Raw genomic sequence first — 26,271 nt, forward strand, 5'->3', positions numbered from 1 at the left:
CGGGGAGGCGGAGGGTAGCTCCCGCCGCGACAGTCGCCACATTGTTGCAAACCGCGGCCCGACTTTGTTGTGGTTTTAAGACTTATTTATGGTGATGAAGCTTCGCGGGAGGATGTGCCAGAGAGCGCGTGGAAAAAAATGCTTCGTGGAAGGCAGGAGACAGGGAAGACTATTGACAGTCAAACATTTGCTTTTTTATTTTTTTCTCTTGTGTTGATGGACGGGGTTGACTTCTAAAAAGCCGCATGAAACCGTGTCTCGTCGAGTTTTGGCTGTAAGCAGTCTGATACCGAATCAGAATAACGTGTGTGTAAACATGACCCCATGTAGGAAGATGCTATTGCTTGGCAAAAGTTTGATCAGGGGATATTAACTTGCTGCTTCAGCAGTTCCTCTCTGTGGAATTTATAACATTCCGTAGACACGAGTGGATGGATAAGAGCCGCTGTCCTTTTTTTTTTGGGGGGGGGGTCTTGTGTTAAAACGAGTGATGGTGAGTTACTCTTAATTTAAGATTTAAAGAAACATTGTAGAGAAGCAATAGGAGGAGAGATTGAGATTATCCTCTGCCTTTTGTTCTCTGTGCCAGAAAGGGAGCATTAATACAACTCATTTCCTTGCTTTTTTGCATCAGCTTTATATTTTGGATCTTTAGAAACGGCCTTGTGTCAGAGTAATTAGCCTGGAAACTCCGGGGTATGTTGCGTTTTGCACAAGTGGTAATAATGAAATTTGCTTTTAATTTCCCCCCATCAATAGTAACAATTCAAGGTGGTAGTATGATAGCTCTAGTACTGTTTGACTGCTGAAGTGAACTCTACTGGATAGATAGGCTTTTCTGTTACTTCAAAAGACATTTGAATCTTTATACTAGGCACTGCCCTGACTACTTAGTTGTTGAATTGTGAGCAGGTTCCAGTTCTTACTTTTGACTTCAAAATGCATACTTATATCAGAATCCTCTTCTTTATATAAAGTTAGAGGTAGTTAGCTCTCAGTGTTTTCTGTGGATTAGCCATTTTGTGGAATGCTTCTCCAAAATTGAAATTCCTGTTTGCTTTCTCAGTCTTATTTTTTAGTCATCTTTGTCTATGATTCATTGTATATTAGACCACTCCAGTTCAATTCATGTTAATTATATAGTAGTGTAAATTCCATTCTTGCATACTTTTTCCTACTACATGAAAATTTAAAGAGATTGTTTTCCCCACAAAGATCCCAAGATCTCCACCTTTTTTCTTTATGGATGTGGCAACTACAGCAGCTATCGGGAGCAGGATTTTATTCTTGCCAGGCAAAGCAAAGATTTTATTAAAGGAGCAGTTCATGCCTCTTAACCCTGCTGCCTCCCTGTCCTGTGCTCCTCTTCTGTAACTCTTAAAGAGAAAATAAAAAACCAAATATTTATCACAGCCCACCTTCACCTTTCCTGCCACCTCCCTACTGTAACAATCATGCTCATACTTATATATGTAGTCACTGCACACCAGGCCTGCCTCTAATTCCTAATCATTCTTAAGACATTCTCTTCTCCCTGTCTTTTGTTTTTCTTTGTTCTAATGACCTGGGATCACTTCCCACCTCCCCATTTCCACCTGTCACTGTCATTTCTTTGAAAGCCTTACTCAAATTCTTCTCCAGCAAGCTCCAGCCCCTCACCTTTGTCTCTAACCTGTCCTTTACCTGGCACTCTGTCCTTTACCCAAACTGGCCGCCTTGCTGTTCCTTAAGGGCAGTGAGCATCTTCCCACTTTGGAGCCTTTGTTCTTGTATTTCCTCTGCTCAGAGTCTTCCCAGACAGCAACAGGGCTTGCTTCCTTCCTCCTTTCTTTTACAACCTATCTTTTTTCCCTTACTTTTTGGTTTTCCTTTATATTTAATTGCCATCTAGTATTTATTTTCTTTCTTTTTTCTTATCTATCTTGGTCCACTAAAATACTCTGTGAGAGTAGGGATTTCAGTCTATTGTCACTGCTTAGCACCTAGAATTACACCTGGTACAGAGTAAGAGTTTTCTAAAAAGTTGATGAATAAATGACTATCAGTGAGTCTATCATATATTTCTCTGAGCATTGACTTTTGACCTCACAACTGGTAAGTTAGTATTTAATACTCTGTGTAGTCCTGTAGTGCCTTTTATGATACCCTGCGTATGTAGAGGGTTTTTATTGTTGTCTTTGGCAGTGCTGAGGTTTAAATTCAGTGCTCTACCACTTGAACCCCATTCCCAGCCCTTTTTTGCTGTAGTTATTTTTCAGATAGGGTCTATCTTTTTTTCTCAGGCCATCCTGGGACCATCACTCTCCTACCTACCACTTTTAACATAGCTGGGATTACAGATACAAACCACTACACCTGGCTTGTTTGTTGAGATGGGGTCTTGGTAAACCTTTGGAGTACCTGGGATTACAGGTGTGAGATACCACTTTGGACTGCATCAGTCTACATATATATTTTTATCTCAAATTTCAATAATTTGAGTTTTCATATCATATCCATTATTGGTAATCTAAGTCCTATAAAAATTTGTCCATTTGTATGTACTACTAAATAAGCTCTAGGCAACTGGGGTGATTCATGATAAGCTGAAGATCCTAGGAAGTTTTAAAAGTATTTTCAGACTACAATACAATTAGTAAAATACAGTGAAGAGCTGGAAGAGTGGATCAAGTCATAGAGCACTTGCTTAGCAAGCACAAGACCCTGAGTTCAAATTCCATACTGCCCCCAAATAATACAGTGAAGAATAATGAAGCCATATTAATCCTTGTTCTGCTTATTATTCCTTCTTTTTCTAACATCTGAGATATATTATGAAGCAAAAACTTTAAAAGGACTGTAGCTTTGAGATCTTTCTGAGTTACATTTACACTCTTCAGAACCACAAGTCTCATCTGAAGCTCTCTGTCTTTGCACAGTCTTAAACTGGCTGTTCCCTGGTTAAAAGAAATGGTGGAGGGGAAAGAAACACAAAAGAGAAAAAGAGTAGTGGATGATGGATAGAGGACTAAATTTTAACTGAGCAAATTTTATTTGTAATTACTGTAAAATTTACAAATCTGTTAACAGAAAGGGGAACTCTGGAGGCACAGTATCTCTACTATCATCTGTCCACAGCAGATTTGTACACACAGATCAATTACAGTGTGATGATAACAGTTCACAACCACCAGTGTACACTATTTGGACAGTCTTAACCCAGTTTTGTACCAAAATTGTTTCCATCCTAAATTCTAGAGAAATTCTAAGAATTTCTCTTCTTTTTTTCTTTTAACCTTTCATGGCATATAAAGTTAGACAATCCCATGAATTATTTTTTAACTTTTATTGCTTTTTCTGATTGATAATGCAAGTGTGACATGTTTAGTTCCAGGAGGGCAGTAATGTCCCTGTGTAGTACTGGATTACATCAAACAATAGATGCTTAGTAAATGTTTGTTGACTGACCTTAGTGGTAGAAACTTGCCCAGAGATAAACACCATTAACAACTTAATATATTTTATTTTGGGCTTTTTTCCTAAAGGTTTTATTTAAATCAATATGTTTCCAGAAGAGCTTATATAGGTAGCAACTTTTTCTATTTAATTGGAATGACCATTTTTCCTACTCATTAAATTTCTTCAAAAATACTGTTTTTAAAGGATCCACTGAATGAGCCTTCATTTAGTTTATTATTCTGTTTCATATTCCTAATTTTAAAGTTTTTTTTTTTTTACAATTACAAATGACATTGTAATTTGTATAGAAATCCTTGCCATATAGTCTTACCACTTTTGTGGGTTCCTCTGGATGCTAGATGAGCTCAGCCTATGAATCCCTCCTTTACTTGTGCTCTCCCCTTGTCTCTCCCAAGCCAGTGGTCACAATTCTGGAGTGACTTTAGACACTTTGAAACATACCCCATTGTAAGAAACAAAACAATACATCACAACACTTTAGTAAGCATCCATTTATTTAAGAAATATGAATTGAGTGCTGACTGCATGTTAGGGTACGGAGATGCAGACATGAGAAAAAGAAAGTACACTATCAACAAGGAACATATAATTTAGTGTCAGAGAAAGAGACATGTAAACAGTCATAATTTTGTTAAGTGCCATAGTAAAGGGGAAGAAATGGTCAACTCTATCCTCACTAGGGATAAGGCAAGGGCAGAGAAGAAAGTGAACCAGGGAAAATTAACTGGATTTTTAAATGCAGGTTGCTTTCTAGGTGGGCAAGCTGAAAAAGATATTCCAGTCTATGGGAATAGTATGTGCAGGTACCCAGAGGCTAGAGAAACTGTGATGAGTTTTGAGAGCTATACATCTTCATTCCAGGTTCCATAAGCCTGGTGGAGATACCATAAATGGAGAACATAGGCTATGTCTTGGCAGGAAAGGACCACATGAAGGACCTTGTATGTCATGTCAAGGAATTTGGACTTTTTTGTGTGGACTGAAGAAGTACTTTAAGAGAAAAAGTCTCTTTGTGTAAGAGGATGGATTATACACAGTGGCTAGAGGTATAGAGACCAGCTGCTGAATAATCCAGATGAGAGTTGTAAACCTAAACTTAGATAGTGTCTGGGAGACGAAAGAAAGGGATGGATTTGAATCATTTAGAAGATAAGCAAAAACTCCTGGTGATTGGTGGGGAGCAGGTAATTGATGGCATTTATAATTTCTGGCTTGGGTGACTGATTCATGCCATCAGCAGAGTTAGGAAATACTGAATTTGTGAGGTCTGGATATTGTATTTGGCTTTGGACATAGGCATTGCATAAGTAGATGTGTCTGATGGGTAGTAGGACATGTAATTGCCCTTGAAAGCTATGGACTGGACATATAGCTTTAGGAATCATCACTTTACCGGCTAAAGTAAAGTAAACCTTTAACCTATAAAGGTTCACCTGTGAAATATAGGTCACATTACCCAGGAGATTTTTTAAGGAAAGGTAGTAATCTTAGAGGGGTGGCAGAAGAAAATAATATACTGAGGATGTCTAAGAAAGAGAGAGGTGTGAGGAAGTTCTTTCTATAGGAACCAAACGTTTTCAAACCTTTGTCTTCTTCATTTTTGTTCCCATTTGCTCTGACTGTAATAAGTGACATTAATTGATCTTCCACAGCTATAAACTGAGGTTCTGTGTCATTCTTTTTCCTTTAGAATAACGTGCCTTTTAAGACCTTACCATCCAACACTAGCCATAGTGAAGTTCTTCCAGTCCCCGATAGGCACTGTACTCTCTGTCCTTAAGGGTTTTACAGATACTGTTGCCATTTCCTTGAACACCCTTCCTTTCCATCTTCTCTTTAGGTTTCTGTTCAGCATTGCATTTTTAGGGAGGCCTTTTTTGTTCCATGGAATAGGTCCTATCTGCTGTATATTTTCATAGCTCTTACCATACTTACTCATCACTCATCATTTTGCTTGTCAGTCTTCCTGCTAGATTCAAACTACATGAGAACAAAGACCTTAAGTTTACCACTGAATCAGTTAGCCTAGCATACTGCTAGCACATAATATGTGCTCAATAAATCAGTCTTGGAGGACTGAACAACATAATGGCCATGAAAGGAAGGAGTTGAAAGAGTTTGTTAAGAGTTGAGGTATGAATGGTGAGAAAGTAGAGGAAAGTTGTAGACTGCTCCTTAAAGCAGCTTAACTATGCAGAGAAAAAGAAATGAGACAACAAATGTTTCTTCTGCTGTTTTTTTTTTCCTTTCACTGAAACTGAGTGATTACAGCATTCAGTTATCATTCCAAGTGACCAAGAGGAGTGCTGAGTTCAGAGATGGAATTCCAAAGAAAGAGTCAAGAAAAAGAATTTGGAGGAATTAGGAATTTAGAAAGGAAGTAAAAGGCAAAAGTTTAGGGTAAGATTGTTAGGGACCACTATAGGGGATAAATGTAAAATGTCCCTCTCTCTCTGTGAAGTAGAACCTTCATTGATTCTCAGTCCATCCCAGTTTTCCCCTATGAACATGGTTAGGGTGAGGTATACTGAACAGGGAGCAGGGATGAAGGACTGGGATGACGGGATACAAAAGGTACTTAACATCTGTAGCATTTTCAGAGGGCCTCTTATGTGACAAACACTGTCCTGGGGCACTGGAATACATCAAGTAAACAAAGTGTACAGAGATTACTGTCATCATGGAATTGACATTATGATAAAAAACATAGTAGATTAAGTGTGTAATATGTTAGAAGGAGATTAAAGATGAAGAAGGAAGAAAAGGTTGAACAGGTTTGGGGATGGGGATGGGGTCAGGAATGCCTAGGTAGAATGAGGGAGACAAGTTGGGGAATGAGTAAGGAGGATCAGCCTCATTGAGAAGGTTAGATTTGAGCAAAGACTTGAAAGAGGTGAGAAAGTTAGCCAAATACATATCTGAGTAATCAGAGGAAGTATGAAATTACTGTCATTATGAGTCACCTGAGCCTGGTTCTACAGTTAAATTGTAAGCTTAGAGGCAGGCATCAGGATAAAAAAAGAAGATTACTATCATTACATCTCTTTGGTAAAGGACCACACATTGTGATTTTTAATTAAATTAATTTTGTCAGTTGCATTTGGTTTACCCAGTCCTATGTCACTTTTAAAAGCATGATTTTGTAGGCTAAGAATATGTAGCTCTTTATACTTTATCAGCATTCTCTAATCTTTAACTTCTAATAAAGTCTGCAAGATATAATATAGTCCTAAATCTGAACTTGATGGATTCAATATTTATTTCTCTGACATTTGATATCAAAACATTACCTGCTTTCTTGTTTGTTTTTTTTAATACTTTAACTGTGTGTTCTTTCTGTGTCCTGGGAGTCTGACATTCTTAGACACTGTATTGGTTTCATATTGGAATGAGAGAATGGATAACTTGGAAATGTAGGTTGACAGTAGAATAAGAGATGAAGGATCAGCTTCAGAAATTCTTATATTGGCATAGTGTAGTGACTTGTGTCTGTAATCACAGCTACTCAGGAGGTGGAGATCAGGAGGATCATGGTTGGCAAGACCCCATCCCATCCAGGAAGCCAGGCATCATGGTGCATGCCTGTCTTCCCAGCTGTGTGGGAGGCTGTAGATAAGAGAATCACCATCTGAGGGCTGGGGCCAGGCAAAAACATGAGACCCTACCTGAACAATAGCTAGGGCAAAGAAAGGGCTGAGGGCGTGGCTCAAGTGGTGGAGTACCTGCCTGGTTAGCACAAGGCCCTGAGTTCAAACGCCAGGATCTCTAAAAGCAAAACATATTTTGCAACAGATATGTTGTGGTTTATTTGGATTTAGAAAAACTGCTTTGCTGAAATCTTTAAAAATACTTTTAGTTGTTTTAAAAGCGACATAGCCAAACTTAAATCTGTTTGATTTTTTTGTTGTTAATTTTTGGTAATATTATTAGTAACAACAAATAGTTCATATCAAATACCTGTAGGTAGTATGAGTTCCAAATTAATTTTCCTCCCCAGAACTGACTCATGAAAAACCCTTATTTTAAATGATGTTTTTAAAAAGCTACTGGATGTCTAATGAAAGTTATTCAAATAAAGGTTGTTTAAGTTTTATATAAGATTACTATGAAAATGTTATACTAGGATGAAGTGTTACTGTTACATCTTTTGACTATTTTTATAAGTCATCTGGTAAAGTCTTATTTAGTATTTTTTTTTCTTACAGTTCAGAAGTAAGCTTAAAAGAGAACAGGTTCTGATGGTATAGATGAAGCTTTAAACCATAGCTGGGAGCACATTGTTTTAAAACTCCTTTATTCTGTCACAGAAATGTGAAAATTATAAAAGAAGTCTTTAAAATGTTTTCAACTTGGTGAAGATAGATATAAAATAGTGCCGTCACTAGTGTAGGTGTACAAATTCTAGTTAGAAAATTGCCTGTGGTGCAGCTGCAGCCTTACACTTCTATTTCTTTTTTACATAGATTCAGCATTTCCAGTGTTTGATGAAGATAAACTGGATGGAATGCATGTTGACTTTGATTTTTTTTCAGTTTTGCTTTCAAAATTTTAAAAAGTTTAACTTCTAAACTTTAAATTGTGGTTTTAGATCAAGAACACAGGAAGAGAACATGAAACCTATTAACAAGTGATAGTTGTGTTTTCAGGACTTTGTTGTCAATTTGAAAGCTTAGTCCAGGATCAGATAAATTAGAGCGGCACTTTCCTTGGCAGTATTGTATTATTCTGATATTTCTGCACGTTAGAGTATTATTAGAAGGCTATTGCTTTCCAGTGATGTGAAGTACTAGATAAGTTAGGGTAGATGAAACTCTGAAAAGGGCAAGATGAAGCTAGGCCTAATCTCACGCTATCCTGTTAAATATCATAATCTCCCACTGAGATTTTGAGATGATGTAGAAAGCTGGCTGATAGCCAGATATGTCCTTGTAGGTGTTTGGGCCCATGAGTCATGCTGGCTCCTACCTTCCAACATTTTTATAAAAAATAAAATCAGATTAAAATGACGAAGAGTGAGTAATATTTGCATAGCCCTCTCATGATCAGTATATTCTTTGTTTCTCATATTAATCCTATGAGGTAGGTGGAACAGATGCTTTATCATCCCTATTTTACCCAAGAAGAAACCTATTATTGCCCTGGTTCTTACTGTTAGTAGGTGGCACTATGAGGACTTGAATCCATATCTTGTGACGTCATAGTTTCTGCTTTTTCCATTATCCCAAGCTGCCTTGAGACTCTATCTTTAAACTCTCAGTTTAACACTTACATTCACAGCCCTGAACACATGCCTAGCAATTATTACTCCACACAAATTATGGTCAGAGGAGATTTGGCAGCTTTATCCCTCTGCAGAGAGATGAGGGGCTTTATGGACTAATGTTTGGATGTGCATATAAACTTCAGGACTCAGCACCAATCCTCGGAGGCACTTCTTACTGGTTCTTCCCTGTTTATTTCTTTTACCCTCATGTTTCCCAATCTGGACCCTGGCTAGAATTTGATTTGCTTTTACTATTAACATGACTTTGCTGATAGCCATCCTGCAATGTAAATACCTAAAAGCAGAAACTGTCCCTTGTCTTGGTCCCTTCTTCCTGTGCCTTCTCTTGCCCTCTTTTTGTTGGAATTTTGAATTTATGATTATTGTTACTTAGACTAACTGAGGCTTATGGACTAGGTTCTGCACTGCTGTTATAAGCTAAACAAAAAGCTAATTATTTCTGGCAGACAGAATAACCTGCCTTCTGCAGCATTAGCTACTTACTTTTATTTTCCTCCAAAGAGAGCAGGCCAGCCAAAGGAGGATTGTGACTTTCAGCTTTTTCTTATGAACCAGTGTGTTACTTCTCACACTTATGCATCCTCAGCTTTAGATTCCCTATGCTTTCTCCCCACTTCATTCCACCTGTCATCAAAATAATTCAGGGTGAACATGATTTAATATATTTTTAAAAACATATAGTAGTGAATTATTAGCAACTTTTGCATTTTGAAGGTTTTAGCTCATAATTTTAGTATGTGGTAGAGATGTTTGGTTATTTTTCCAGAAATAATTTATTATTCTTTGTACAGTAATGTAGGTTCATGTGTGGGACTCACCTTATGTTTTGCCTTTCCTTCCTTGCCTGGGTATAGATGACTTTCTTTTTCCTACTGTTTTATTTTTAAAATACATTTTAGGTGATATATGCTCATTTTAGAAAACTGTGATATAAGACTCAATGAGAGATTATATCTCCTTTAGGGATATAGGCATAAATCATAGTATAGATATTATGTGCAGCCACATAAAAGATGAATTATGAAGGTATATTTGATAATATGCTTCTTAAGCATATATCACAACTTTTCATGTCAGTAAATGTACATATTTCAGGTTTTCTCTCTTTTTTTTTTGAGACAGGGTCTCACTACATAGCCCAGATTGGTCTCGAATTTGCAGTCTTCTTGTCTCATCCTCCCAAGGTTTGGGATTACAGGCATATACCAGCATGTCTGGCTAGTTTTTTTCTTTTTCTTTTTCTTTTTTTTTTTTTTGCGGCACCGGCGTTTGAACTATAGACCTCATGCTTGCTAGGCAGGCACTTACCACTTGAACCCCTGGGCTAGCTCTCTTTTTGTTATGAGTGTTTTCTAGATAGGGTCTCACAAACTGTTTGCTCAGGGCTGACTTTGAACCCCAATCCTCCTGATCTTTGCTTCCAGAGTGGCTAGGATTATGGGCGTGATCACCTGGTACCTGGCTTCTGGCTAGTTTTTAATCTAGTGATCGGTATCCTTGAGCAAATTCTTTTCATTCGTTATATTTCTAGAATTAAATTTTCTAAGTTGATTTAAAGAATTTTGAAAATTATTTCTCCAAAAAAGTTGAACCCATCAGCAGTGACTAAAAGTTCTCATCTCCCACCCCTCCCCCCACTTTAAATTTCCTTTCCTTTCGTTTAAGACCTCCAGATAATTAGCTCAATTTAAGTAATGCTCTGGAGGAATTCTTTTAATAACACCAGGCTGTGTTAGGAAAGGGTTGAGAAAAGTCTTCTCAGAGACAAATGGGTATTTTAACAGACTGGGCAGGAGGCTTGAGTATGACTTGGGATAAAAATCTTGTGCACAGACTTTGACTGAAAGCTCTGAATTTGCTTGGTAGAGAAACCCTGCACTATAGACTCCTTCCCTGGAAAAGGGAGCACCCATCCAGACCTATATGACTGTGTAGAAGTCAGCTTGGAAATAACCTGCTCCACAAAGATTAAGGAACTTGGATGTGGAGGTGGACAAGTTCCTGGAATGGGAGAACTAGAATAAGTGAGCTGAAAAGTAGGAGGAAATGATCAGCAAGTACAGACTGTGAAATCAAGACCTCATAGGTAGGAATGAGAATCAGAGAGTGGAGGATCTGAATGTTGAAGTTACCAAGAATGGTGGCTGAAGAAGGGGTAGAGAGGAAATTGTGAGCGAGGGGTTGGTGCCCCCAGCCCTGCTTGTTTTAAAAGAAGGAAGGGTGCCTAAGCGGTTAGTATCTAATAGCTATAGGAAAATGAGCAGCCATACATTCTGTCCTGAACTTCAAAGGATTCTTGTCTCTCACTGTTTCCTCTCCACTGTCTTTTGTTTCTTTAATGCCAAATAATGTTACTTCTTTGACTTATCCATGTTTTCTCCTGTCTTTACACTGTTTGATGGAATTATTCCATCAGTACCTCCTTCCCTGAAGTCTTCATGAGTATATATTTTAGATTTACTTTTTTCTGGAACCTTTTTCTGCACTCAACTTTGACAGGGCTGAGAACCCTCCTGTGTGTGTCACTTTTGAGAGCATTTCTCACACTATCATGTATTTACTATTCCCTTCTGTATTTACCCAAACAATCAGAGCTCCCAGAAGACAGGAACTGGTTTTGTTTCATTTTATCCAACAACACCACCAAACACATAATAAGTGTTCAGTAATATTTGTTGTATGAATAAACTAATTAAAAGTACTGTTTCCTATGCATCAGATAAAGATATTTTTATAGCCTGGAACATAATTGACTGTTTACTGCTTTTGTGACTGAACCAGCTACTTTGCACACCTTTTAGATGCTATGTAACTATTTTTGTACTATAGTTCCATTTCTTAAGGGATGCATTAATTCTGACCCTGAAGAGCAGTTACTGGCCACTAGAGATAGCTTGCTAAATATTGAGACTTCTAACTACTAAGTTAAAGAATATTTTTGGAAGAAGGGGGCATATATAAAATTGGATCCCCTAGTTAGCTTCATGAAAAGTGTTATAACCCTAAAATATGTAGGAAGAAAGTTACCTAGAAGTAGGATGATGGCCTAATGTGAAGAATAATAAATTGGAGTATAAATCTTTTATTTATCTTTATGGTGACCGTCTTTTAGATGGCTGTCTTTACTTGGTAGTGTCTCAGTTTTAAAAATTCTCTTCCACTTCATGGCTACTGTGATATATTGAATCTTATCTTCCAATTTGGTGTCAAAACTGTAGGTAAATTGTTTAGACTTGTCTTTTAATAAACTTTTTAATTACATAAATATTTTTACAGCAGGTGGGAGAAGTTCACAGGTCACAAAATTGGCAGCTGCATAATATCGAGATAGAAATAGCTTAATTAGGAAGATCTGTGTCTTAAATTTTTTCATGGTGCAAGTGAAAATCCATGGATAACTTTATATTCATTAAACATCAAAGACAGAAGGGTTTGAGTTAAAAATACGTCTAGAAGTACATTGATTTGGAAATATGAATTGGGAAATACATTGGCAAAACTTAATTTAACTAGAATGATTCCTTTGTGGATTTTATAATGACATCAATCCCATTTGTTACAAATTTATCTTTTCCTATTTAATAATTTTAGTTCTGATTGATAAGAGCTAATTAAGATTTTAATTGTACAATATTTTGTTGAATTTTGAAGTATTTAGTTTACCCTTAAGTGTGACCATTAATGTCTTCCAGTAATCCACTAAAATGAATAGGAATTGGTGATATATTTAGATCCTTTTTGTAGAGATGCGTGGTACTTGCGAAAGATCATCAAGTTCTTATATGTTAAAGTTAAAAAGCATATAACTTGTTGGAGAAAATGTTGGATTTCAAAAAACAGTATTTCAAAATCCAAAACTCCTTTGGATTATATTGTGAAATTATGTAGTTAAATTTCTGAAAGATCTCTTGAATCTGTAAAGTCTCTGTTTAGAAGATCTTTTTTTTTTTTTTTTTTCTGAATGCCTCTTTGCCTGTCATTATAAAAGAGCCTGGTACTGCTTTCTGTTTTAAAAATTCAGCTGGAAAATTACAGAGTGCAAACATTTGCCCATCAGTTCTTCATTTGGAGAAAGCGATGGAGACTGACATTTAAGTATTTATTCCTATCAGTGGGAATTATAGTTGGTATTCTTTACTTTTTTACTTCTGTACTATATATACTTTGGTTTCTACATGTGTAGCTGAATTTTAATAAGATACCATCTTTATTTTATATTCTATGATTGTTCACATCCTCCAATTATCTGGGGCTTTTTTTTTTTTTCCCTGAGCCCTCTGGAAAAAAAAACCAGGTGTCCTCCATCCTTGTGTCTTGTGTCTTCACTTTGATTCTATTAAGTTGAAACACAGTATATTTGTGTTGACTCAGAAATTTGTCGTAAAACATGTGTATTCTTTTAAAGTAATTTTGGATGTGTTTTCATTAATAGACTTAATTTTTAGTGCAGTTTTAGATTTACATAATAAGTGAGCAGATAATGTATAGTTAAGTTTATCCACCTCCAGCCTGCATACCATTGTGCCTTTGATTAACATCTTGACATTAGTATGGTGCATTTCTTGCAGTTATTGAACCAATATTAATATTATTTACTGTATACTTCATATTTGCATTAAGGTTCATTCTTTGTGTTGTGTGTGGATTTTGACAAATACATAATGACATATTATTATGCAGCTTCTTACAGAATAGTTTCAGTGCCATAAAAATCCTCTACACTTACCTATTCATTCTTCTCCCTAACTCCTTGGCAATCATTGATTTTTTTTTTCCCTCCCCTTTTCCTACTGTCTCTACCTCTTCCATGATGTCATGTAGGTAGAATCATATAGTACATAGCCTTTTTGGACTGCTTTCACTTTGCACTATGAATTTAAGGTTTCTCTGGTTTTTTGTGGCTTGGTGGATCATTTCTTTTTATCACTGAATGATAATATTCCAGTTACAGATCTACCACAGTTTATCCATTCATCTATTGAAGGACATCATGACTGCTTCCAGTTTTTAGAAATTATGAGTAGACTGCTCTAACATTTGTGTGCAGGTTTTTGTGAAGACATAAGGTTTGACCTCATTTGGGCACATGCCTAGGAGTAGGGGTTGCTGAATCAGATGGTAAGACTGTTTAGCTATGTAAGAGACTAACAAACTGTCAGCATTCTGTGTTCTGTACATACATCCTTTTCAAAATCAACCTAATTAAAAGTCTGAAAGATGTTCTCTAAACTGTCAAGAGTAGTTACCCCAGAGAGATGAGATTGGGAGAAAGGAGGACTATCATAGTTAAGATTTACATTATTTTCATTTTTACTCAAAATCTGATTTCTATAACTTTTTATCTAGGTTCTATTTAATTGATAGTAATAAAAATAACAATGAGTCAACGTAAGTAAAAAGTAAGCCAGGTCTGGTGGAGTGATTTAAGTGGTAGAGCACCTGCCTAGCAAACATGAGGCCCTGAGTTCAAACCTCAGTACCACAAAAAAAAAGGCCATTTTAAAGTCTAGCATTCCTTGTTATAACTTTAGTATTTTATTTATTTTAATATTTTATTCCTGTTTTTTAAGAGAGTAAAAATCTTCATATAATCATAATTGTGTATTCAACAAATTTGTAGAGCATCTAACAAGTAACACAGCCTTTCAAAGGATTATGCCTAGAGCTAAGAAGACGATACACTTAATCCATCCTTGAGATTCTAGGCAGGACTTCTGGAGGACAAGTGCAGGCTTACAACAGAGGAGTTTAAGAGAGGAGAAGGAGAATGTACCAGAATGAGGGCAGTGGTTTCTTGTTTTTTGTTTTTTGGAAGTACTGGAAGAGGGAAGTGTTTTTAAACTAGAGACTTAAGTTATTTGCTCCGATAGTTTTAAAACCAGAATTAGTTGCTCTACACTCTGAGAAATGTATTAGATCTTTTCATGGTGTTGGCACTTGTTTGATCATCTGTAATTGGGAAGCATGCACTTGTGCTTTCTTTTGGTTTCCAGTGACTGGCAGAATGCATTGCTCTATCGTCCATTTGCTTAGAAAATTGGAACAATAATTAGCCTGAAGATACTTTGTTGTTGGAAATGTATTAGCATAATTATTGTATGAATTAAACATTGTATTAATTACCTGACATTTTGAACCTGGAATGGTTGACTGTCACTCTTTGTGTGTGTATGTACTTTATATTCTAGTGGTGTCTGTAGCCTGTATACTTAAATCTCTCTTCCCAGCAAATGAACTGACATTAAGGCACAGAAGTGGCCAGTTTGTTACATTTGCTAGATTAGGATATAGGAGTGTTAAAAGAAGAATTGAGTCTTATTTTATCACAGTCCTTAAGGTGAATTTTAAACATGTTGGAAGGTTACTGGCTTTACATTTTAAATGTGTAATAGTTCATGTTCTCTTGTATTGACATCACCACAGGAGACTGGGGGTATAGTTTGCCTAGAGTGAGCAAGGCTCTGGGTTCCATTCCTGGCACCATAGGAGGGAAAATCATCAGAGGAACTGTTAATTTAATGTGAAAGATGATTAATATATTACTTCATCAATTTTTTTTCATAAAAGTGACCACAGAAATCCATTAGGTATTATACAGTTAATACTTTTATAAAGTACCTGTTACTTTTTGGAGGGGATGGGCAGTACTGGGGTTTAAATTCAGGGTTTCACTTGCTAGGAATGCTCTCTGCCACTTGAGCCACATCACTAGCCCTTTTGCTTTGGGTTACCTTTGAAGTAGGGTCTTGCATTTTTTCACTGGACCAACCTCAGGCTTTGATCGTCCTACCTGTGAACGCCCTCAAAGCTGGGATTATAGGCATGTACCATCACATCTGGATTGTTTATTGAGATGTGGGTCTCACTAACTTGTTGCCCAGGCTGGCTTCAAACCACGATTCTTTCAATCTTCACCTCCCAAGTAGGTGGGATTACGGGTATGAGGTGCTATGCCCAGCTTTTTCAAATTTAACTTTACTTTCTTGAGACAGAGTCTTGCTGTGTATCTAAGCTGATCTTGAACTCTTAATTCTCCTGCCTTATTCCTCGAGTGATGGGAATACAGTGTGCTACTACCTGATTCAAGTACATGTTAACATTTAAAGGAAAAAGGAAATTCTCATACCAGAAAAGAAGTAGTAAAGTTTCTTCATCAGAATATGGTTCTTAGCATACTAGGTATTATGGTGCATGCCTCTAATTTCAATTCCTTGGAAGGTGGAGAGTGGGAGGATCATGGTTCAAGGCCAGTCAAGGGCAAAAGTTAGCAAGACCCCATCTCAGCAAACAAGGCTGGGGTGGCAGCAATGCCTGTGTTCCCAGCTAAGTGAGGTGTAGATAGGAGGATCGCAGTCTTAGGCCAACCCCAGGCAAAAAGTGGGAGACCCTATCTGAAAAACAGCCAGAGCAAAGAGGACTGGGAGTGAGGCTCAAGTGGTAGAGCATCTGTCTAGTAAGTGTGAAGCCCTGAATTCAAAGCCCAGTACTACCACCACCACCAAAAACAAAACACCAAGAGAAATACAGTTGTGGGTTCCAAATCTTACTCTTGTCCTTGCCAGCTGGATGGCTTTGGACAAATCATTTGATTTTACTGAGCCAAATCTTTCTGTGATTAAATAAGTTGAATTAGATAATGCATATGAAGAATCCTGGAAACTATAAAGCATTCCAGATATAATTGCCACCATTATTATGGAATTTGTCTTCTAACACATTTTATAATCCACTGAATGAGATTCCTAGCAGGTCATGTATAACTGCCTGTTCTACAACCTCTGGCCATGTTTTGCAGTCTCACTGGCATGTGAATTGTTGAGCATGGATGGCCTAACCCTATACATATGTATCATTTTTATAATCCAGGAGAGAGTAAAATGCTCAAAGACCTTAAGAACTGGGACAAGACCTGATGATAACACACAATTCTGTTGTTCAATGGCAAGAAAGAGGAGAGTATAAGAATGATAGGAGACTCAGGTTGATCTTTGTTCCTATTTTTTATAAATGAGTTTATGGTTGGGGGAGTGGTGGTAATGGGCGGAGATAATTAAAATGAATATTCTCTGTTTTTGAGACCTCTCCTTATCCTGTTCACCACAGTAGATGAGGAAAATGTGAACTTGTTGCAACTTCCGCTGTAAAAGATTCTGGTCTTCCTTTCTGTTTGTACCTCCTTTGTGTTCTAGGAATTTAACTGAAGGAAATAATTAAGGCTACAGATAGATATAAAACTAAGTTGTATTTATCCCTCTATTTATAATTATGAAGTAATATTAAAGTCCTAGATGTCTAACAGTAGTGAATTGGTTAAACTATATATCCTGTCAGTAGAAAATGAGGCAGCATTGTAAATCATGTTGTAGAAATAGTAAGGGGCTTGTCCCCTCCCAACGCTGCACACACTTGGGCTCACTTTCACACAGGCACATGCACATGTTGGGGGCATATGTGCTGAAAGGCTGTTTATCTCTGGATACTTAGATGCAAATGATTTAGATTTTATTCCTTTGATGACCTATGATTAGGTTTTTGATATAAATTAAAGCCATGAGGTCTCTGGTTTTGTGTTTGTATGGAAATTTTATTTATTTACTCATTCATTAAAGTGGGGTCTTGCTATGTTGCCCAGGCTGGTCTCAAACTCATGGGCTGAAGTGACCCTCCCACCTCAGATCCCCAAGTAGCTGGGACTACAGGTTTGTGCCACCACGTTCAGTTAATTTATTTTTAATTGACAGATAATTGTTCATATTTATCAGATAATGTGATATTTTGATACATGTGTATGTTGTGTAATGTTCAAGTCAGGGTAAGCATATCTCAAATGTTTGTCATTTCTTTGTGAAAAGAATATCTAGCTTTCTGTGAAACATACAATACATAATTATCTATATTCACTCTATGATCCAATAAAACACCAGAGCTTAGCTTATTTCTTCTGTCTAGTATAAGTTTTTTCTTTTTTTAATTGAGAAAATTAACCCGAATATAAAAAAAAGACATGTAGGAAATATGCCCAATTTATGGAAAATAGCTGTTTTTGAGTGGTGGAACTTTTGTGTTTCATATATTTTTCTTCAGTGGGAAAGTGAGTATACTCATTTCATCAGAAATAAAAGTTTTTAATTTTGTTTTTTTAAAAGCAGGGTTGATAAATAATTAACATATTGCAAGTAGTAGTTATGTAATTAACAAACTTAATTTTTTTTCCATTTTTAGGCCAGAAATGTGCATACAGGAGAATTAGCTGCAGTAAAAATCATCAAGTTGGAGCCTGGTATGTTATGTTGTTTTGTTTTGTTTTGTTTTGTTTGTGGTGCTAGGGATCAAACCTAGCCTGGTATGCATTAAAATCCATAAGACAATTTTGAACAGTGTTCTTGTATACTAAATATAGGATTTAAAAATATATTCCATATTTACTTCCTTATTTCTGTTCTTCCAATAAGAAGTCTTTATTACATGTTCTGTCAGGACAGTAGAATTTTTTCAGTATAGTCCATTGGAAGTAGTCAAAGGCAAATATGCTATGAAGGACAGTTTTGTTACTAAATACAATTTGAAATGTACATGTTCAAAAATTGGAAACAATGTTAAAGTAAATTTCTTTTATGTTTATAGGGACTGTTTTAACTACTATTTTAGGTATTATGAAAATTTGATTAGAAAAGTAATGAACAATTTTTTAAAGGATATTCAGATAATATTCAACATAATGATAGTTTGTATGTTACCTGTTCCCTATCTGATTTAGTTTTAATAATTCTGATCTTAGCTTAGTGCTTATTTTATTAACACTTTTATATCAGAAAGCTTTAAAAACACACTGAGTAACTTGCCTTGAAAACAAAATTGTATAAAATCTGAAATAATTGGATGACTTTTTCTAATAAGAACAGTAGTAATTTTTGAATAGGTAGGTGAATATATGGGCATCTGTTCATTTGCTGGTTCATAAACTAAGACATTTTGAGTAATTGTCTTTCTCAGTTTGAGCAGTTAAAATGGTTGGTATTTCAAATACAAAGTTTGGACCATTATATGTATGATTCATGAAAGAGATGATATCACCAAGGTAGTATATACAGGAACACTTTAAAATCAAGCTTTCAAATATGACACAATACCCTTTTTTTCCTGAGACAAATTGTTATAATACTGCTTTAAATTCTTTTGCTAAGTATATAATATATCTTAAAATTCCACAAGTCTGACTTCTCAATGAACCATATATTAGAACTAACATAGGAAGGCAATTCAATAAGAAAAAAGCAAAACAAGGGCTGGGGGTATGGCTCAGGTGGTTGAGCACCTACCTATCAAGAACTAGGCCCTGAGTTCAAATCCAATTACTGCCCCCCAAAAAAGAAGGAAATATATATCATGTATGATGTTATTACTTAACATATGAGGATTAAATTCTTATATCATAGATTATGACCCTTTGAAAGGCTTTAATTTCTCACTTTCTTGTTTTGTAAGATCTACTGATTTCATATAAGCATTCATTCATATATATAGACTGAGTAATATTTAAACTCTTTCCCCCAAAAGAAAACTTACAAGTTCAGTAAATGTTGATTACTATTTGGCCATTTTATATTGTTTTGATTGCCTGTCTTCTACTTGCCCAATTCTGTAAGGTTGTTTGTGTGTGTGGTTGTTTGTTTAGATACTGCTTGCGCTTTGAAAACAGTGACTCTTATGTTTAACACTTCCCCACTTTGTCATCTGTCTTTACACTCTGCTAATGATATTTGTCTTGTCTGTGTGGAAGCATTTAGATAAATTTTCCTTTCTCTGTTCTCTTCTTTCCCATACTTAGCCTTTTCTACTAAATAATTATAAAAACATATTTTAAGCATAATTTCTTCATGTTGTTACCTCCTAATCCTAAATGTTTCCTCCATCAAGAATGGTTTGTTCTAGTGGCTCCAGTGGCGCAATCGGTTAGCGCACGGTGCTTAAACAAGAATGGTTTGTTTTAAGGAGTAAGGATTCTATTCTTTTTCAAATAACTAGACAGTTTCTCAAAGCCATTACTACAAATTCTGTCTTATCGGTGTGAAATAATCTTGGTTGTCATAAACTGAATTTCCATGGAAGTATGAGTTTTGTGTCCTGTTCTAATGATTATTTTTCCCCTCCCAATTCCTAGTTCAATATTATCCTGTCTATGATTAATGTAACTTTTCATTGCATATACTTTTCTGATGTTTCTGTCTTTTCCAGTAAAATATTAAATCATTTTTTATCAAGGAGAAAAAAAAAGATGCTTATGAGATTAATTTAGATGATTTTTTTTTTTAGATAGAATCTGTGTTGCCTGGAATGGCCCCAAACTCCTGGGTTCAAGCCAGTTTTCTTGCTCAGCCTCGTGGTAGATGGAACAGCAGTGGTGCACCACCATGCCTGGCCTAAAATGAGATCTTTTCAATCTCTGGCACTTTCTAGTTGATTACTGTTAAAATGTATGTAAATCATTGATTTTGCCAGGTATATTTTATCTCTGGCAGTCTTACAGAGTTCATAATGTTTCTGATAGTTTTCAAATCTTATTTTTTTAAATAACTGCAATCATACGTGTGTATTTCTAAAAATGATGATTTTGGTCCTAAGCTTTCAAATTTTAATACAGTGTTTCCAGTGTTTGCACATTAATCATTAAAAACTGAAGTACCGATCATCTTCTACTGTAGTGGTTCTGTTGTGTTTCTTCTGTTTGTGGCACTTCTTGCTTAATGTATTTCATGTTTTGTCAATTGACTCATAAAAGTTGAAGGTTATATCTTCATTTATTCATTAACAAATACTGATTGAGTACTTAAGATTTTCAGGCTCTGTTCTAGAGGGTAGGAATGGAGAAGAGAACAGCAAGGCACGAAGACTTTGTTCTCATGGGGCTTGAATTCCACTGGGTGAGACAGAGTAAAGGAATAACTGTAATGTGCTAGCCTCAGGTACTGGCCACTGGCCTCAGTCTCTCTCTCTTTGTGACTTGTATCCTTCATTCTTATTTATTTATTTATTTATTTATTTATTTATTTATTTTTGCAGTACTGGGGCTTGAACTCAGGGTCTTCACCTTGAGCCACTCTACCAGCCCTTTTGGGGATGGGTATTTTCAAGATAGGGTCTCGCGAACTGTTTGCCCAGGTTGGCTTCAGACTGTGATCCTCCTAATCTCTGCCTCCTAGGATAACAGGCATGAGCCACTTGTGCCGGGCTCGAACACAGTTTCTTAATTTAAAAATAATAAACACTTGAGTCGTTCAACCTTGCTCATAAAATACTATGCAGTTTGGCTGCCACTTTTCTGAGCTCATCTTCCAGCTCTGCCTTTGCTTTCTTTCTGTTTAAACAATTTGAGATTAAATTTAGGCTGAGAATAGAGAGCTAGTTTATTCTTTAATCTGCCTGAAGTGCTTTTGGTTTTTTTTTTTTGCTAAGAAGGCTCCTGGTCATTCACATCTCATTTTAAATGTCATGTCTGCAAACAGGCCAATTTAAAGTAGCTACCTAAACCTTGTTATTTGGGTTTTTGCATAAGACATGACTACTTGCTGCTTTTGTCTTTCTTTGACTCTCTGTATCCCTCCCCGCAGAAAGTAAGATCCATGACAGCAGTGCCCTTCTGTCTTCACTGCTTTATTTCAGCACCTGGGACAATATAGGCACATTTCAGATTTGTTTCTTTTGCCTCTGAATAAGAAGGACCATTTTGATTGTGCCAGACATTCTCCTCTCCATAGAAAACCTACAGACATTTATTTTCTCCCTTGAATATTGCTGGAGAGAACCGAAAAGCCTGCCTGGTGTGCTCCCCTCATAGGTGACGTTTGCTGTACCAGAAGCTGGCAGTTCTTTTCTTGTCTGTTATTTCAGCGGAATATATCTTGAGCTTGATTATTTTCTGCAGATCTTTGCCCCTGAAACACAGTGAGCCTTTTTCATCTGCAATTTTGGTTCTCTCTCTATTTCAAGAAAGTTTCTTTTATCATAATTTTTTCATTTCATTACTTTTAGAACACCAATTACTTACATTACTCTCCTTTATCAATACTTCCTGTTTTCTCTCCACTCATGTTTATCTGTAGATATGTTCTCTCTATATTAAGCGTGATTTCTTTTTTAAAGTTTATCTTCACGTCAGTGGCTTACTTATCTCCATTATCACTTCTACTGCTTGTTATTTTTAATGCTATTATTAGTCCTATACAAGTACAATTTTTCTCAGCTTCTTCTCTGTAACTCTACACTCATTCCTTTTATTATATTTTGTTTCCTTAACTTACCTGTATTCTCCGTTTTTCCTTTCGTTTCCCTAAAAGTTGATGAACTGTTGTCTAAAACTTTAAGTTCTTGTCTTCTGCATCTTGTATTTCTTCCTTTTTTTTTTCCCCATAGATTTTTTTTTTTTTTTCCTGTACTGGGGTTTGAACTCAGGCCTACACCTTGAGACACTCCACCAACCCTTTTTGTGATTTTTTTTTAAGATAGAGGGTCTGTCAGAATATTTGCCTGGAGCTTTGAATTGCAGTCCTTCTGATGTCTGCCTCCTGAGTAGCTAGGATTACAGGCGTGAGCCTCCAGCACCTGGCAATTCCCATAGAATTCTTAAGAGAGATTTTTTTTTTTTTTTAAAGCATTGTTAGGAAAGCCAAAGTAGATGGCATTTTTCACATTCTTTGGAACGGACTTTAAGAATGTTTAAGTTAAAAATACAGTGGTATGCTAATGAATTTTTTTTTAAACATTCAGTTCAGATGCCTGAAAAAGTTCTGGAGATAACTGTTTCAAAAGTGAATTCTTAACTGTATTTAGCAGCTTTTAAAAATAGCACTGAAGCCAGATAACACAAAGGTGTTTCCTTGTATTGATTTAACAGATAACTAGTTTAGAGTTGTATTTAGACCTGAAAAGATAATTACTTGCCAATATGACTTGGGAAAAGCCCTGTCTGGTGAAGCATAAACATGACTTTTTTTTTTAAGTAAATGAAATTCCAGCTATAAACTTAATAGTGCTTTCCCCTTAATAGTTACAGATCTACTGATTTGCCCTTGGCAGTTCATTTTCATATTATATTATTGTCAAAATTTTATTGAAATAGAATGCTTTTGAGCTCTTTCTAATAGTTATAAAATGCCTTACAGATAAGAAATAAAAATAGATTAATGCAGAGAACTGGGTTTTTTTTAACTAGCCACAAAAATGTAAAAGAAAATGAAATCAGTCTTTCTGAGTCCATATGTTCTTACTGTCCTTTTTATACACTGGCAAATTCAATTTTTCAGGAATGATTTAACTATCTCTATCTCATTCTTAAATACTTATTAAATATGGTTACCAACTTGGTAACATTAAACAGAATTTGACTTACCGGTGAGGGACATTGAAGTTATTATCAGTAATGCTACTGTTGTGTTTACATACATTTTCCATTCCTTTGATTAGGCCTTCAGAATGCCCTAGAAAAACAGGCAGATGTGATGATACATGATGCCACCATGATTTCCTGTCTCGAGTTTGAATTTTAGCTTAACATCTAACTGATTTTAAAGGTGCTTATTTAGCTCTGCAGGTGTGTAGCTACTGGTGGCTGGGAGCCAGAGCAGAAACAAAATTCCTGGATGGCTGACGTCAGAATCTCACTTTCTTATTTCCTCCCTCCTCTCATCCCCCTGACCTCTTTTATGGTGAAAGTACACAACATTATTTTAAACTTAGGCAAGTTACAGTTTCTTTAATGTTGTAAGGTTTGTTTACAAGGGTTGTAATTTAAGAAAATCAACACCCTGGGTGATTAGTGCAGTGTACTTCTGTTTGTTCACTTGCTTGTTTTTTTTGTAAATGCTAAATTGGAACTATTCATGAAATAGTCCACTATTTTTAAATAAAATAACAAGTTAAATGTATTTCCTTAACTTAGACAGTTTTCAAAGTAAGTAGGACTCTTCAAATATCTTTGAATAGATTTTTTAAAGTTTTCTTACACTACCAGGAAATCCTGTTTCCTGGAGCTATAAGCAGAGAAAATAGAGTATATGGGGAAAAGTCTAGAAGTATATAAAGATTTAACCAGCCATGAGTTTGCCTTGTGTGGCCACTTGGCCAAGACAAGTGTCAGCTATTCTAGTTAGGTGGTATGTTCTTGCTTTTCAGAAACTTTATTTAAAATGTAACAATCTTGGTTTATAAAGATAATCTGCAAAGTAAAATAATTGTACCCTATCTTCATTGTTTAGATGTTTCAAGTCTGAATTGGGGGAAAATGTTGAGGGCACAAATGTACATCAAGAATTTTATTTTATTGGTTTTAGATAATAGATACAGAAAACTAATAAAGGTTAAATGGATGTTTCGTGCCATTTAAAAAATAGGTAGAAATCACTTTTAATGTAAGATACTCCATTTCCCAGTTTGATTTTGGACACAAGATAAAACTGAAAAGAAGATACTTTTTTATTACTTCATAGTAAAAATTGATAATTTTGGATGTCAGTTTTTAAATTAGTGTTCAAGTTCAGATTCTAGATTAGTAAATTTAAAACTGACAGGTGTTTCTCTCTGAGTTTTCAGAATCTAAGATGGGTATCCCAAAGAAAATGTGTTATTAGAAATTCTTTCATTTTTAGATATATAACTTATATACATACCATAAATTATATAACCATATAGTTCACTCACCTAAAATATTCAATTTAATGTTTTTTTCTTAATTGCATCTTTTAAATTTTTAATTTTTTATTAGCATCCATTAATACTACACGGGGATTTCATTGTGGTAATTCCATAGACGCATACAGTGAACTTTGAAAAAAGGTCTTCTGTTATATTTCCATAAACCTTTTTCAAGCAGTATTTGGTAGGTTTTTTTATGTTATCTTCATATATACATTTATGTATATGCAATGTACTTTGATCCTCTTCACCCCCTAGTACCCTCTATTTCCCAACCTCCTTGCCTTGCCCGTCCCAGACAGTCCCCCTTTTACACTCATGGCCCATTATTATTATTTTAGGTCTAGATTCTGCCCACATATGAGTGAAAAAATGGGATACTTGTCTTTCTGAGCTGGGTTTATCTCAATTAACGTGATGATCTCCAGTTCCATTTTTTTCTTGTAAACAACATAATATCATTCTTCTTTATGGCTGAATAGAAATGGTATCTTACATTCATTTTGCTCAATGGGAAAAAAAATTTTTTTTTTTTGTCTTTAGTGGTACTAGGAATTGAACCCATGACCTCACATTTGTTAGGCAGTCTCTTCAACCACTTGACCTGTGCCCCTAGCCCTTTTAAGATGGGGGTCTCCTAGCTTTTTATCCTCTCCCCTTGGTATCTGGGATTACAGACATGTGCTATCATCCCCAGCTAATTCAAAACAATCAGATTCACAGGGTTGCCACCAGTGTGTCCTGTGTATGTGTGAAACTTAGCTGATGGAATAGTTAGCATTCAACTACTTAGCTTTCTTGAAATATTGCTGCTAATTTATTAGCTGTGTAGTGAGCTACTACTAAATCAGTTTTCCCTTAGATGTCTAGAACTCATTTCATTGACTTACAAATGCTCTTACTAGTGCAGAAAGCTTTTGTTATTGCTTGATATATTGCACAAGCTAATTTAAAGATCTAATTTTTGCATTGCAATTTTCCTATAAATGATATAAAAATTTTAGATTACTTTTATTTTTTATTTGATTTTTTAAAATTTAGATATGCACAAATAGGATTTTAGTTTCATGACTGTGGAGGAAATGAAGCAAACCATTTACATTTTCTACATTTTTATGAACATTTTGTATACAATCTTAGGAGCTACATATTCACTCAAATATATATTCACTTGAATAACATGCGAATAACATGCCCTAAGTTATTGTGAATAGCTTTGGAAATGAGAACACAGAATATAGTTTTCCCACAGGAAAGGCTCTCATCATAATCATTTGTTATGAAATATTGTTTCTGTTAATTTTTCAATAATTTTTAAATATAAAATTATTCTTAGTTTAAAAGCTTTATAAAAAACAGTTAGCAAGCTGAATCTGGGGCCATAATTTGCTGACTCCTAGTTTGTATGATGTTTATAGAAATAAGCCCTAACAAAAGAAAGTAATGTTTTGCTATTCAAGATAGAAATTTAATGCATAGGGTAAGAGAGATTCTAGAATTGGAGGTTTATTTATTTTTAAAATACATGTTTAATCATATGTTTTTAACTTGAACATCTAGCCATAGTAAAGTAATTAAATTGGACTATATTCACATAATTTTTTTTTGTTGTGCTGGGGATCCATTGTGGCATTTACAAAAGTTCCTATATCAAATGTATCATACTTGAATTCACCCCCTCACATAATTTTTGATAGTAAAAAACACATGCAGAATTTACTGTCTTGACCATTTTTTAAGTATGTAGGTCAGCTGTGAAGTATATTTACATTGCTATACAACAATTCCAGAATGTTTTCATGCTGCAAATTCAAAACTATATCCTTTAAACTACTTTTTAA

The 26,271-nt window shown here is 35.6% G+C and overlaps 1 protein-coding gene across 4 annotated transcripts in view; it reads left to right on the forward strand.

The window, feature by feature from the left end:
- The window catches only part of Map4k5 (mitogen-activated protein kinase kinase kinase kinase 5), a 117,986-nt gene that overhangs the window by 557 nt on the left and 91,158 nt on the right, over positions 1-26,271 (forward strand). For all 4 annotated transcript variants that reach the window (XM_074068011.1, XM_074068010.1, XM_074068009.1 and 1 more), the window contains exon 3: positions 17,966-18,023. In XM_074068011.1, coding sequence (XP_073924112.1) covers positions 17,966-18,023 — 58 coding nt within the window. The remainder of the gene's footprint in view (positions 1-17,965; positions 18,024-26,271) is intronic.

This window comes from Castor canadensis, chromosome 3 (genome assembly GCF_047511655.1).
Source record: "Castor canadensis chromosome 3, mCasCan1.hap1v2, whole genome shotgun sequence".
Classification (NCBI taxonomy): domain Eukaryota; kingdom Metazoa; phylum Chordata; class Mammalia; order Rodentia; family Castoridae; genus Castor; species Castor canadensis.